At 26.0% G+C, this 14,578-nt stretch overlaps 1 protein-coding gene across 1 annotated transcript in view; it reads left to right on the forward strand.

Annotated features, from left to right (window-relative positions):
- The window catches only part of LOC129961910 (uncharacterized), a 59,273-nt gene extending 48,662 nt beyond the window's left edge, over positions 1-10,611 (forward strand). Inside the window, exons 2-3 of the mRNA XM_056075540.1 lie at positions 5,691-5,795; positions 10,038-10,611. Coding sequence (XP_055931515.1) covers positions 5,696-5,795; positions 10,038-10,468 — 531 coding nt within the window. The 5' untranslated portion in view covers positions 5,691-5,695 and the 3' untranslated portion in view covers positions 10,469-10,611. The remainder of the gene's footprint in view (positions 1-5,690; positions 5,796-10,037) is intronic.
- The last annotated feature ends 3,967 nt before the right edge of the window (positions 10,612-14,578 follow it).

Below are 14,578 nucleotides of genomic sequence, written 5' to 3' on the forward strand. Positions count from 1 at the left end.
TTATGTTGTAGTTTAAACCCAAATTTATTTTCCAGCTGTTTCACATTGAAATTAGAAAAAATTTCATTACGCAACTTCATGTTCTGTGACTTTCTTCTTTAATAAGTAAACACCAAGTGATAATATCATTTAAAAGGAATGCAAAATGCTTAATTAAATTATTGATTCTAATTAATTAGACTATGAATATTATCTATGAGATCATTTTTTCAGTTACTGACGTTAAATTTCAACATGTTTTAGAATACAAAATAAAAATTTCCATTATCAAAACTGTATTATCAGAAAACGAGAACATTTAAATCTATTGTGGAACATAACGAATTTATTAAAAATAATTATATTATCATTTCATTATTGTTAATAAATAAAGCCATTTAAATAGTCAAAAAATCAGATTATTTTAATAAATTATGAAATAAAACGAATTTGTTAATAAATTTTATTACTGCCTATGTTTATTAAAATATAAACCTTAAGAATATCCTTACAAAAATATAGCAATAACTGTTTTTGAAAGATATACATAAAAGAAAATACATTTTAATAATCTAGGGCTATAAGAAATTAGTTTTTATAAATCTCATCTTATACTTAGCTGATGCTTGATCCAAGCTTTTCAGTCAAAAATTCAACTCCAGAATTTCGACATATGAAGCCAAGACCATACCCATTACACTCTTCAAATCTGTTCTTCCGATTGGTCATTGTTTTTAAAATACCTAAATCAATGAAATTTGCATAAATCTATGTTTTGTTCTCAAAAATAAAAAATAAAAAAAATAGGAATTTCTTTAGTAAATCTAATAGCACTGTTACAAATTTATAATATTACTTGCCTGCAGTGTTAGTATCATTGTTGAAAAGAAAAATTTACAAATTAGTCTTAATGGGTGTCAGATCATTAATTCCCGCCCTTGGCAACAAACTTGGCGAGTATTTGGCGATAAATATAAAGATCCTGGAAAATATTAGACTTATAGCGATATCTCTATTAAAGGCCGAGATCTGAAATTCTTTCTAAATACCATTCCCTGTTGGAAGATTATAAAGGAAGAAACGCTCACATGAAGAATCAATTATCTCTATGGAATGGATTATGGAATGAATTCTTATGTTATTTTACACTGAGAGCTGTTATGTAGTACTGTTATTAGCAGTTTTTTATCAGATAATGTGTCGATTAGTGTTTACATTATATAAATCTTAGTTATACTTTAATCATCTGAATTATTCATATAATCTTCCATTATCCAGCGTAATGAACTTTTGTCGTTTACAGTCCATCAACCAGAAAGTTTTGTTAACAATACCTTTGTTGTAAGATACGTTAATTTTTTTGTATAACAACCAGTGATACACCTTTTATATATAATTATTCGTTAGTTTGCATGTTTCTGACATTAGAATATAAGGACATTGTAAATTATGAGCATGATTGGTTCTGGAATGTTAAATATTTGGGGCGGAATTCCAAACCGAAAAGCCTCCCCCCCCCCTCCCAAAAAAAATCTTTAGATTTTGGGAATCATTGAATTCGACTTAATGCAAAGCCTCTTAGCTTTTACTCATACACCAAGAGATATTTATTCCACCAAAATGGAGTCAGATGAAAGAAATGTATCTACTGAGGAGAAAATTAAAGTCAATGCCTAATAAAGAGTTCCGGAAACTTGCACGTGGTACAGAACATCTGATCTCAGAATCCTGAAACGAAATGTTTACTGCTAGAGTTCAGAGCTGCTATTTGTGAAATTAATAGCGTACCCATTACAACTTGTTCTAATAATAATATTCTCGAATTGGCAATGAGAAGATGTTAATTTTCTTTCGAAAATGACATTAAAACAACATTTTAGTATAAATCTTTGTTTTCTCGTTTTAAAATTTCATCAAATAAATGTCACATTATATAATTGTTTCTTCTATAATTATTGAAAAACAATATCATGATCTTATAAAATAATCATCATTATTGTCATGATTTGATAAATATATCATCTGATAAAATAATAAATTAATATTTTGCACATTCTATCCAAATTTCAATATATAAGTTTTTATTGGCGTTATTTGTTCACCGCTTAATTTATTTTTAAATAAAACATTTCATTTAATATGTGCAATAAAATGAAAATTCTCAAGAAAACGATAATATGATATTTTAGCTACCTATAAGTTAATGGATGAAATAGTGTGCTAAGATAAAAATTAAGATTATAATTTTAAAATTTAACATTTTTAAGCTCTTAGTTTGTTTTGACTGACTAGTTTTAATAAAAATGTTTACTTTACTGCACAGGTAAATATAATCTTTAAATATTGTTTTTATAAAATTTATATCTATTGTGTATTTTTCACTGAAATTCAAGGTTTAAAGAATGAAATCATTTTTAAAGACGAAAAAGCCTTCCAAAAAAACATTCTTAAGAATAATTTTGGTAATTGTTCTTTTCCCTTTCATATCATCATTTTCTTAGCTGAGTAAATAATTTATGAATTAATAGAAAACGGAAAGGCTTTAAACAACGAAAAATGCAAAGAATATGAAAAGAAAGTAGAAATGGAATACGAAAAAAGAAAAAAAAATTAACTTTTTTTTTTCAAAAAATAATATCTTGACACATCAACGGATATTTGCAGTCGAGAAAATGTCAAAAAATTTGGGGAAAAAAATTATGCCTAAGGGTTTTCGAAAGAGCAAATTAGTGCTGAAGCACTTCAACCAAATTATGTTATTGTTTCTTTATTCACTGGAAAAATTCCTCTTTCTCCTTTTCATTTTAGGAAGAATTAATATGTGCTGTAAGAAAAATTATTTACTAGGTAAAGGAAGAAAGTGTCAGAATGTGGAATAAAAATGAAGTTGAGGAGTCTTGAGTCCTCTTTCTCAAAACTTTCTGTGTGTGTGTGTGTGTGTGTGTGTGTGTGTGTGTGTGTGTGTGTGTGTGTGTGTGTGTGTGTGTGTGTGTGTGTGTGTGTGTGTGTGTGTGTGTTTTTGTTTTTTTTTTTGAGCAATTAAGTAAGAAATAGGATAAAAATTTTGCTATTATCCTATTCATTGTAAAATGCCATTACGATAATTAAGTAAGATTCATAAATAAAAAAAAATGTATTGTAATCGAGTCTATCAAATAAAAAAAATATCAATTATTTGTATTTCATTTAGTCAAATAAATAAAAAAAAATTCAAATGTTCCATTTTTTGGATCGTTTGTTATTGTTATTATTTAATTAAAAAATAATTCGGTAATAATGTTTATGTATCGTTTTAGGTATAAAAAAATATTTATACACATACGCATTTATATTTATATTTTATATATATATATGTAATATTATTTGTTGTGAAGCATGATGCAGTTCGAAGACAGTGAAGATACTTTTAATTTTTGTGACGTCGTTTTATTTCATTTTGAAGAAGCAAGCATATGTACAAGCGAAGAGCACACAGAACGACACAGAAAGGAATGAGGAAAAAGCTCTTGGACATTTTATCCCTGGTCTTTTATAACCTATGATTTTGATAGGGAAAATACTTCTTTACAGTGCTAATGTATTATGAGATTTCGAGAGGGATTTTCGTTATACGGGTGGACAAGGTAGGGGAAACACAGGGAGATTCTAAAAAAAGAATTTGCTTGATCAGCGGTATGTTATCTCTTCACGCGTAGTGTGGGAAAGTTAGATTTTAGCTGATTCAACAATTTAAAAGCTTCTCTTGAATTAATTAAGTAGATGCAGTGGAATTGGATCACGAAATAAGAGAATATTTTAGAATGAAGTTACTATGGGCTAAATTAAGATGAAGTTATTATAAAAATTAATTAAATTGAAATTAGAGTTAAAATATCATTACATACATATATATATATATATATATATATATATATATATATATATATATATATATATATATATATATATATATATATATATATATATATATATATATATATATATATATATTCTTAATATCATGCATGTCTCTATTAATATTTTAATAGAAAAATTGCATTTTCTTTTTCAATTTAAAATATTTCAAGATATTCGCTTGCTTCATTGCATCCAAAATTATGTAATAGAAAAATATTGTCAACTATCGCTCCTGACAATTATAACAAATAAAAAAATGTAAGCATTCCACTTTAAAAAAAGTTTTAAATATTAAAAAAAGCAAATATTTCCAGTTTAAAACAAAACCAAAAAATTCTTCTAGCTTCTCTGTAAAATAAGATTTTAAAAAAAATTGTAAGTATAAGGATGTCCTCTTATATAGAAACTTTGAAAATAATATCAGTGAAGTAACTATAATAAAAGTATAATAAAAATCTACAAAAAAGCAGAATAATGTCATTTATTTTGGAAAAAAAAATATCTGAAAATCGCAATTTGGATAAAACATTTTTTATCGCACTGGCATTTCACGACTAGAAGGATATGTTACAAAAATTTTACTAAACACCTGAACATTTATAGAAGATAAAACAGGAAAACTGGAAAGTATGTACAAAATTTACAGTCTGATACGGTTTTAAGGAATGTACATATATTTGGCATATTAAACACCTTTGACTCAAATTTTAGTTATACTCGTATAACATGAAAATTCTACCTCCGGAAATAATTTATTTGACTTCCTTTTATTTAAGATAAGAATAACGACATCTTTCGGCAGCAAGATGAAATATTCTTAAATATGAATAATTGATTAAAGTAAATAATGGCTTATGAACAAGCGTTACTACATCATTTTGATAAAATGTTTCAGTCTTTTTTCTGAACATGATTTACTTTTGCATTAAGGAAAGCCTTTAAATATACTTACTAACAGATTAGCTTATAAATCATTAGCTGCTTTCAGACAAAATGCTTATTTAACAAGTTTGTAATTTATTGTACGCTGCAAATTACCAACGGAAGGCATTTACGATGAAAACTCCTACTTTCCCACTAAGATGGATTCTCTGAATCATTACTTGCTATTTGTTATAATTCTAATATAAACTTTTTGTTGTCTATTTAGCAAAAAGAAGTTTCTTAGTTAATGAAATTTATTAAATTCAATCAAAAATTTTATGAAACCATAATTACATCAAAGCACAAATATAAGCATTTTTTATTTTGTTTTCTGCTTACCAGTATTTCCTTATTATAAATATCAAAGAATCTAAATACCAATTTTTTTCTTAAATTCATTAAGAAATCAATCAGTTTTTTTATTACTGATAGCATTTATTACTGATTAGTTAGCATTTATTGATGATTACTATTTAGTTTTTTATTACTGATTTTATCTGTGCCTACACAGGCACAGATCATAAGGTAATCAAAATAGATGGTTAACACATAATTAATAGAAAATATTGAAATAGTGTATTACTATCGATACAAAATGTGAAAATTTTAGCGCATTAGAAAGATCGAAAAAATCGATTTCAAAATTCTCTCTTTATATACTAGAAACTAGATCCCTTTTCCTCGTGACTTAAATAGTGTTAGGTATTAATATTAACTATGGCATTATTCGTTAAGAAAACAGCAATGAAAAATATCCTAAAAACAAAAACAAAAAAATCTTTTTCAAAAGAAAGGAAATGTTAAAAGCATAGTTTCTTGTATCATAAAATATTTCAAGAAATCTTATGAATGGTATGTCGATGCTTTATAGCTCATATTTTTCTTTTCAGATTACATGCTGGCAACAATGCATCAATGCCTGAAAGTACAAACAGCAATGATTGTAGTCATAGTTAGCCTAATTCCACCCAGCATCTTTGCTCACAAACCAATGGGTAAATATTTTCTCTTAAAATTTTTGTATTATTTTGTTCGAAATAAAGATTCTGAATGTTCTATAGCTTTATTAAATATGTGAGTTATTAGATAAATGTAATGATTTCATTCAATTCGAAAATTAATGTTTAGTATCATTACTTCATTATTAAGAATTATTATAACTATTTTTTTTTTTATTTCTCGAATCAGTCTCGCATCAGAGTAGATTGATTTAATAAAAAAGGTCTTTTACAATAGGTTTTTCTTCATCTTCATAGAATAAACTATAGCGTTTGATGTTAAAATAATTTTTCACGTTAATTTTGAAGAATTCTATATCAATTATTATTGCAAATCTGATAGACCACGAGTCACCAGTCTGAGCTCTTTTGATCCTTTTTGGCGCATATTTTCTCCAAAAATTAAATTCCAAGAACTATAAATTATAAAGCTTTCGAACTTTAAGATGTTATCAAAGAAACTCAGTGCAGAAAATATAACCTTCTGTTCAAAATAATAATATTCAATTTATTGAAACTTTGCAGACTGGTTACTTAAAATTTTGAGAAGATAATACGTTTCTCATCATTTAACGCTTTGGTACCCAGATCTTAGAAGTTTCTGGAAGTTAGATGATTATTAAATCCTTAATTAAAATTTAATTGAGATGAAAATAATTTAAGTATCATCTACATTTATTATTAAAACTTCATTGTATAATAAAGTACCTTAATAATGGAAAAAAAGGGTATAATGAAATGCCCTCTTTTGATATTGTATGTGTCATAAGTATAGAATATTTTGTTTTTTCTTCTTTTTTTAGTTGTTTTTGTTGCTACATTACTTTCCCATTTTATTTAATATCATGCTTTATCAGCCTTCTGTATTTAAGGATTTTTTTTTTCATTTTTATTGGATCATTTCTGTAACATATTCAAATTATTTCTAAATAACTTGACTTAAGTGGACAATGGACCTTGATATTGTATGTGTATGTTATTGTATTCCAGGTTTCTGAATGTTTGAAGAACTTAAATAAAATTGATCTTAAAGCTTTCGGTTAAACATTAAAAGAAAATAGGGTATGCATTTATAATTTCGAATTTATATGAAATACCTTCTTTGGATATTGTATGTGCTCATAGGTATGGAATATATCGTTTTTTTAGTTGTTGTTGTTATTGACGTTGTTACATTACTTTCCCATTTTATTTAATATCATGCCTCAGCCTCCTATAATTAATGGTTTTGTTTCATTCTTACCGCCTCATTTCTGTTACATACTTAAATTATTTCCAAATAAATTTTGCAACGAACATTGATAAAGCATTCCAAATAAAAGTGGCAACGGACATTGAAATAAGCAAAATTGGACAAAAGCATGAAAATTTATGTGTATTGTTTCATTCCCCAAGTATAGGCTTATATTCAACCAAAATAGTGTTTTAAAATCATTGCTCAATAAAATAAATATTTGAAGGGTCTAGACGGGAAAAAGTACTTTTTAATGACTTTTCTAGAAGTGATATTATAATTAGATTTAAATATCTTTGAAATGTTCCAGATGTCTTTATTTTTTGAGGAAATTAAATGGAATTGAATCATAAAGCTTCCGATTAAACATTAAAAGAAAATAGGGCACGCATTTTATATTTTGAGTTTTTTAGGTAGTTAAAAGTCAATTTTTATTCAGAAAAATATAAAATTTCTATGAAAATTCAGCAAGTTTGCATATAAATATTTCTAAAAAAAATTAGCATTTAATTGGAATTACAAAATCATGCACAGTTTTATTCCAAATAAATTTATATTGGATAATTAAGAAATAATAATAAAAAAATCAAAATTAAATCGTTTGGAATATTTTAAAATTTTTAAAAATTATACATTTTTAAATTTTTTTAAAAAAAATTATATATTTTATTTAAAAAAGTTTTTAAAAGAAATTTGAAGCATTCATATTTATGAATAAAAAGTGAATAATTCGCAAAAGTGCCTAATAGAGGCCACTGTCCCCTTAAGATAATTAATAAATATATAATGAAATCCAAATGTAATACGGTTTAATGAAACTCAAAGCTAGTCTTACTAGTTTAAATTATTTTCTACACAAACACAGAGACTAATCGATTAAATGCCTCATGGCATATATATTTCTATAACTTCTGATTTTCAAGCAAACAATAAAAGTAAATGATATTCAAGACTTCCTAATCTTCATATTATCAACAAAAGGATTATTTCGTGAATTTATCTTTTCTTGTAAAAGGAAAGTCAATAATAAGAAGCAGATTTTATGACTGTTATTTGAATATTTATCCAGATTATGAGTATATGACATTCTTAAAGGATTGCATATATTTGTAAAGTGTGAATTTACGTATATAATCAAATGTTAGAAAGATGATCCTTCGGTTGATCTTTTCAAAATATTTCTAAAATTTTGCTGAAATTTTTAGAATTTTTTCCCAATAAATTGACTCTAATCTGATTATAAATTAGTAGCGAAAGGATTTATTATATAAATAAGCGCCATTCAAAAGCGAAAATTTAATCCCTTTCAAAGTTTCCGAAATTGACATGTTTATGTTTTCTAGGAAATTCTTGACATTTCTTTTCTTTTTTCTATTCAGATTTTGAAGGGATCGGAAGGCAGATAATGACAAAATAAGATCTCAAATTTTTGAGTATTAATTGTGCTAGAAGGATATAATAATGGTATTTGACGTCTTATTGTATATTTGAATTTTTGATAGATCGCATTTTTGCATCAGTTATAATAAGTCTGAATTTATGTGCAGTTTTATTACTGGAATTCATCAAAAAAGAAATTATTTCTTAGAATTTTAGGAATGGATCATAAGTAATTTTTCCCCATTTATTATTTTAGTAGTATTTCTTTATCATGTGAAAACCTATTGAATTGAATTGAAACCTATTGAATAAAAGAATTGTTTGAAAACGTTTCATATTTTGAACCTTTTTTCTAATAATTTTTTTTATAAGGAACACTATAATTTAGTATTTGAAAAAATTATTTTCCTTTTCATTAATTTGTAAGTTTAAAAAATGTTATTTTGAAATCATTTAATTATTTTAGTAACAATTATAAAATGATATTTTTATTGGTTGAATACAATCTGTAAACTTCCAGACACGGCATGTAACACGTATGATGCAAAAATTGTTAAAACGTTCTTCTGGGCAGATTGTTAGATTTACAGTTATTAATTTTGGCACGTCGTTACTTCGTGAATAATTGTTGATCAATATAAAATTGTTCATCAAAATTTTAATTAAGACTAAATTAGAAATTAATCGAAATTTTTTCGTAATTTTTTAAAACTTTTTTTTCTGATTAGAATCATTTTTTTTCCCTCAATAACTTCGAAGCATTATTATAAAATTTATGTTTTAATCGATTTTAAAATTTAAAAAATATATATCATTTCCATAGTATCAATTTTATTTCTTCCAATTTACTTTTTTTAATTATCTATAATCCTCAAGAATTAATTATTATATTGCTACGGCATTCTAGATTAGGAGATCAAATATTATTTAATTCTTTTTTTTCAGTTAATCTATCAATGATTGATGCTGCAATTGTCAAAAAAAAAAAAACAGATCTTACGTTTTCATCTTTTAAAATCACAAAATATTATATATCTTTGACTATTAGTAATTTGGATCCACTTTTTAAAAAAAGAATTTTTAATTTTCTTTATCTTGGCCTATATTTAGTTTGTAATATCTAGAAATCAACAAATCGTCTTCTCTTTGGTTTACACTATTTTACCTATGTTTAGAAGGCATTTTATTCTACTAATAAAACAATGATTCTTTACTTTTTGAATTCCTTTTTTAATATGATATTCGTCCTCTTCAGATCTGAGTGAATAGCTACAGTGATACTATTCCACACAAGATGTATCATATACATGAGCTTCCGTTAATACGCCGCTGTTAAAGACATTAAAACCATCGTATTCAAACTTTCCCACATTTTAGTTCCGTGCAGAAGTTGGTAAATGGAGTATGCTGGTTCATATTTCGTATTAAGCATCTGATCTTGATATAAAATGACGGGCATCAGTATGAAGCAACTCTCATATAGCTTCAAAACAGAAAACTGATCCCGGCATCTTAGTCCATTTTTTATTGTTGTTTTCAGATGTGACACTCCTTATGTGTTGGGAATCATGGCTTTTATATGTATACCGCTCTAAAAATAAACTATATTTCCGGTTTTTTTATAGATTTGTCTCCTGCTATCACCAGAGAAAATTACCTAGAGTCTCCTGATAGGCATGTTATCAGCAATGACCGAGATTTCTCCTCTAACCAACTGCATATCTTTTCTGAAGATGACAGCAACTTGTTTGAGAAAAGTCACCCTCACTTAAAGAACATGGAGGAAAATAAGATGGCGATCGAACTCCAGAAAAGAGTCTCGGGTTGGATTGATGAGCCAGACAGGAGGAGGATAGATTTCCCAGAGAATAAGTTAAATAAGTTTTTTCTCTCCAATTGGGAGATGACGCCCAACGGACGCAGATACAGAAGGCCATTGCTTTTGAAAAGTTACATTGATGGAAGCTATAAGGTGTCATATCCACCTGGAAAGAAGAGGCCCTATTATTATTCTGAGCCAGAAGGTTCGGAATTTCTTGGAGGTCCTGGGAAATGAAGAATTTTTGACCAACAAGAATGAAAAAAAGATTTTCATTGACTTTAAAACTGTCGTTTTGAAAATCAGTAAGGTATTCCAGTACCCTTGCTACAATTTTCATAATTACATTAGTTTCCATTGTAAGCCAATGCATGTCTATAACATGGAATAAAATAAAGTTGTGTTTGTCAAAATGTATCATTGAGGTTCTTTTACTAATATAATAGTATTTCTCTTACATATTCATATTCAACAATATCTCTTTGCAGTCTTCATATTTATGAATCAAAATTAATATAATTATAAAATACAGAATAATCTCCAAAATGCGCATTTTGAGATGTAACTGATTTCACTAAACACTATTAACGAAATAACTGTTATAAAATTAGTTATTATAATGAGTCTCTTGTTATAACAAATTTGAAGTTAATTTTATAACTATAAGAAAAGACATGCTTATAACAGCATGCATTTTTTAGCAATCTTTATATTTATGAATCATTAATTTGGCATAATTATGAAAAAGAGAGCAATATGCATTTCGATATATTTTTACTTATCATCACAGAAGAAGGTTCTGTTGAAATTCGTAACAATAACTGACTGATGGCAATTCAATAAAATTAATTATTGAATTGCCATCAGTCAGTTATTGTTACGAATTTGTATTTACTTTTTTATTGTAAATTGCATGTACCTGTGATCAGGAAGTTTTTTTTTAATAATATTCATGCGAATTATTATTGTGATGAAAATATAAGAATAGATAATGATCTTCAAAATGATGATGATTTTTTTTTCCTAAATCATTACGGAAGATCTATTGAAATATTATTCTAAAATTAATATTACATTATCACTCGTCTGTTATTGCAATTTTTATTCATAGTAATCAAAGCAGAAGACTAGTTTACATACATGTTCTTGAGCAGTAAGTGAATCGGGGGTTGATATCCGTTTGGGTAAATTGGACTACATTCAAAAAGAAATCATTGCCATCTATTCTAATGATTCCTGCACATCGCCAAGGATGCCCCAATGCCAAGTCACCACAAGTCTTTGCTTATTTGTATTGCAACATTGGCGACAAACTTAAGAGGCAACCTTAATTTGATTTCAACCAAAAAGCTTCCAAAGACGGCATAGAATTCAATAATACACATATGAATGCATAAATAAACCAACAATTAAAAAAATATTTCTACATGGCAGTTCATACATTCTATTTAACATATATAAATAAACTTTTTTCTCATAAATTTGGACATTTTTATCTACCAATTTGCTGTTCAATGAGATAAAATTTTTTGTATAATAAATTTTATATTAATCCACATTTTAATATTAACTTGTTGATGAATCTGCGTCTATTTCTCCAAAGACAATTTATTCATTAATCAATAATTTGTTGTTTTGTAGAATTTATTTTTCAAGCAATTACCGCAATGTTTATACTTTGAAAAAAATTAAACAAAAACTTTTACTTTAATTTTGGAAATTGGAATTAGTTTTAAACTATTTATAGTTTATGGTGAATTCAATAATTAAATATAAATGTTTAAGCATGGATTATTTTTCACTCTCTTTCTTAACTTTAAACATTCATGATAATTAAGAAAATAGTTAATATTTAGAATCCTTTTAAAAACTAATTTTGAATTCAACAAAAAAAATCATACATTTTTATTTGAAAAGAGGTTTTATAATCAAGCTAATATAAGAGATTAAAAAATTCAAACTGTTATACACATAAAAAATTCTAACATTTATAATACTTTTTTTAATAATATTGGATAATTTATGAGTTAGGGTATCACCATTTATTTTCAATATATAATTAAAAACTTTTTTAAATTAAATTGAGCAATATTTTAAAAAACAATCACTTATTAGGAAAAAAATGTTATGAATAATATTTTAAATAAGAATAAATTTTACGCATTGAAACATTGAATAGCTGGAATTTTTATAAAGCTGTATTCAAAATGTACGTGAAAAAGTTTTAATTTATTATTTCAGGCAAATTAGGATTTATATTTTGAGAATGAAATATTATTATTAACTACATTAATTTTTTACCAAGACTTGAAGTTATCGAAGCTTTTTTGTTTTAAAATTAACTTTTTTTCATTTATTTTTATAAAATACCAAAATAAGCTTTATGAAAACAAAATAATTTCTCTTATGTGAGGAAATTTACGGATTTTAAATTTTATTTGATTAGACACGATTATGAGATTTAATTAATTCACACAATCTCCTTCGAAACTTTTTTTATCATGACTAGATAGTTTGCTTTATTTCAAGTTTCAGTCTAGAATTATTTCTATTCCCTTCAAATTTAACTTTTTAAAAATTCCCGCGATATATTTTCTTTAATAATTTTCATTCCTCATTTTACTACATAGTTTTCTTTTAGCGTTTGGAAGTTACAGTAATTTTTTCGTCTCGTCATTCAGCAGACGATATGACAATAGTTCAACAAATCTCAAAAACTATTAATTCATAAATTAAATAAAGCTGTTTTTATCTCTCTTTTTAAAAACAATTTATGCAGAGTTAAAAACAAAAGGAAGTCTTTCTGGTTTATTATTATTATTATTTATTTATTTATTTCCCAATCTGTACTAGTTTGCATTTTCCAATCATGGAAAAACAATTTTTTAACTATTTCAAAGATTTATATACAGATGGCCCTTTTTAATAATAATAAATCATTGGATGAAAACTTTAAATCATTTGACATAGCACATATTTCCAGTATAGGCACATATTTCGTATCTTATGCATTCCTTCTGAATGTTTTGAATATCACTATTTTACACAATTTTACAGCATTTCCATGTTCATTTCATAGAACATCTGTCTATCATCTCAAAGTTCATCTTTCAGTTTGTCTTTTATTGCCTAAGATAATGAAATTCAAAATTACTTGGTCGTTTTTAGTCACAGAAGACATTTTTTTTTCTTTTCTTTTAGTTAAAATGATTAATGTGGCAAGAATAGTTTAAATTTCATAATTTTCTAAGCATTACATTTATTAAATTAAATAGCACAAAACACTTTTCATTATTTAAAATATTTTTCCAACTGAAATATCGTGTATATCTTTAATGGTTAAAAAATTAGCTATTTGGCTTCGGTAAAGCATGGACATTCTGCATATTAATTTACAAAAAACGTTTTGTCTGATATACAATTCGTTTATATTCTTAATAAATATATTATCCTAAAAGGATCCCATCAGCCATATTTGATAAAATATTATTGACACACCATCATTTCACTATTTCTATCTTCTGTCATTAAAATTGGCCCAGTTATGAAAGTTTTAGATAAATCAAAAATCTCCTAGAGCATCAGTTGATTTTCATATCTTTCCTGACATGGTCATTGAAAGATTGTAAAATTATCTAACATAAGGATATCCAAACGAAATTTTGTGTTTCAATGTTTAGTATTAAATTATTCTCATGAAAAATAAATCGTTTCTTATCTTTAAATATTATTGACTGTCATCGAACCTGATTGAAAATTGAGTTATTTTCTTAAATATAAAGAATAAAGAAAATTGTAGGAAAAAGATGCCAAAGATTAACTTTTATTTTGTGGTAACCTTTTTTCGTGTGTGTATTATTTTTTGAAATAAACAAACGTTTCTGTAAGAAAATCTACTGGATTTTTCCGCGACCTACATGACCTTAAATTTTGTGTTATTTCGCCATCGTTCAATTCCGAATTTGACATGCTTAATACAGAAAATTTCTCGTCTTAAAGAAATTATTAGACAAAATTTAAAAACATTTTTAAAAAATACAAATATTCGTAATCGAAAAGAAATATTTTTCGAAGTCCTTTTTGTATTCCCACCTGCTTTTGTTGGGACTGCCATAAATTTTTATATTATAGGGCAAGACAAGTATTGATTTAAACAATGATGCAAATTCTGTTTTTGGTGGAAAGCCTAAAAAAATGCATTTAAAATACACTTATTTCGTGTAAACCTGGCTTTTACGCTGAATTACAACTAATGCTACGATGTTCGTGTTGCTTACGAATAAAACTTTTATCGCCAAAATATGCGCCATCTATAATCACTATGTTTTGTCACAGCCTTGTAGTATA

This window comes from Argiope bruennichi, chromosome 2 (genome assembly GCF_947563725.1).
Source record: "Argiope bruennichi chromosome 2, qqArgBrue1.1, whole genome shotgun sequence".
Taxonomy (NCBI): domain Eukaryota; kingdom Metazoa; phylum Arthropoda; class Arachnida; order Araneae; family Araneidae; genus Argiope; species Argiope bruennichi.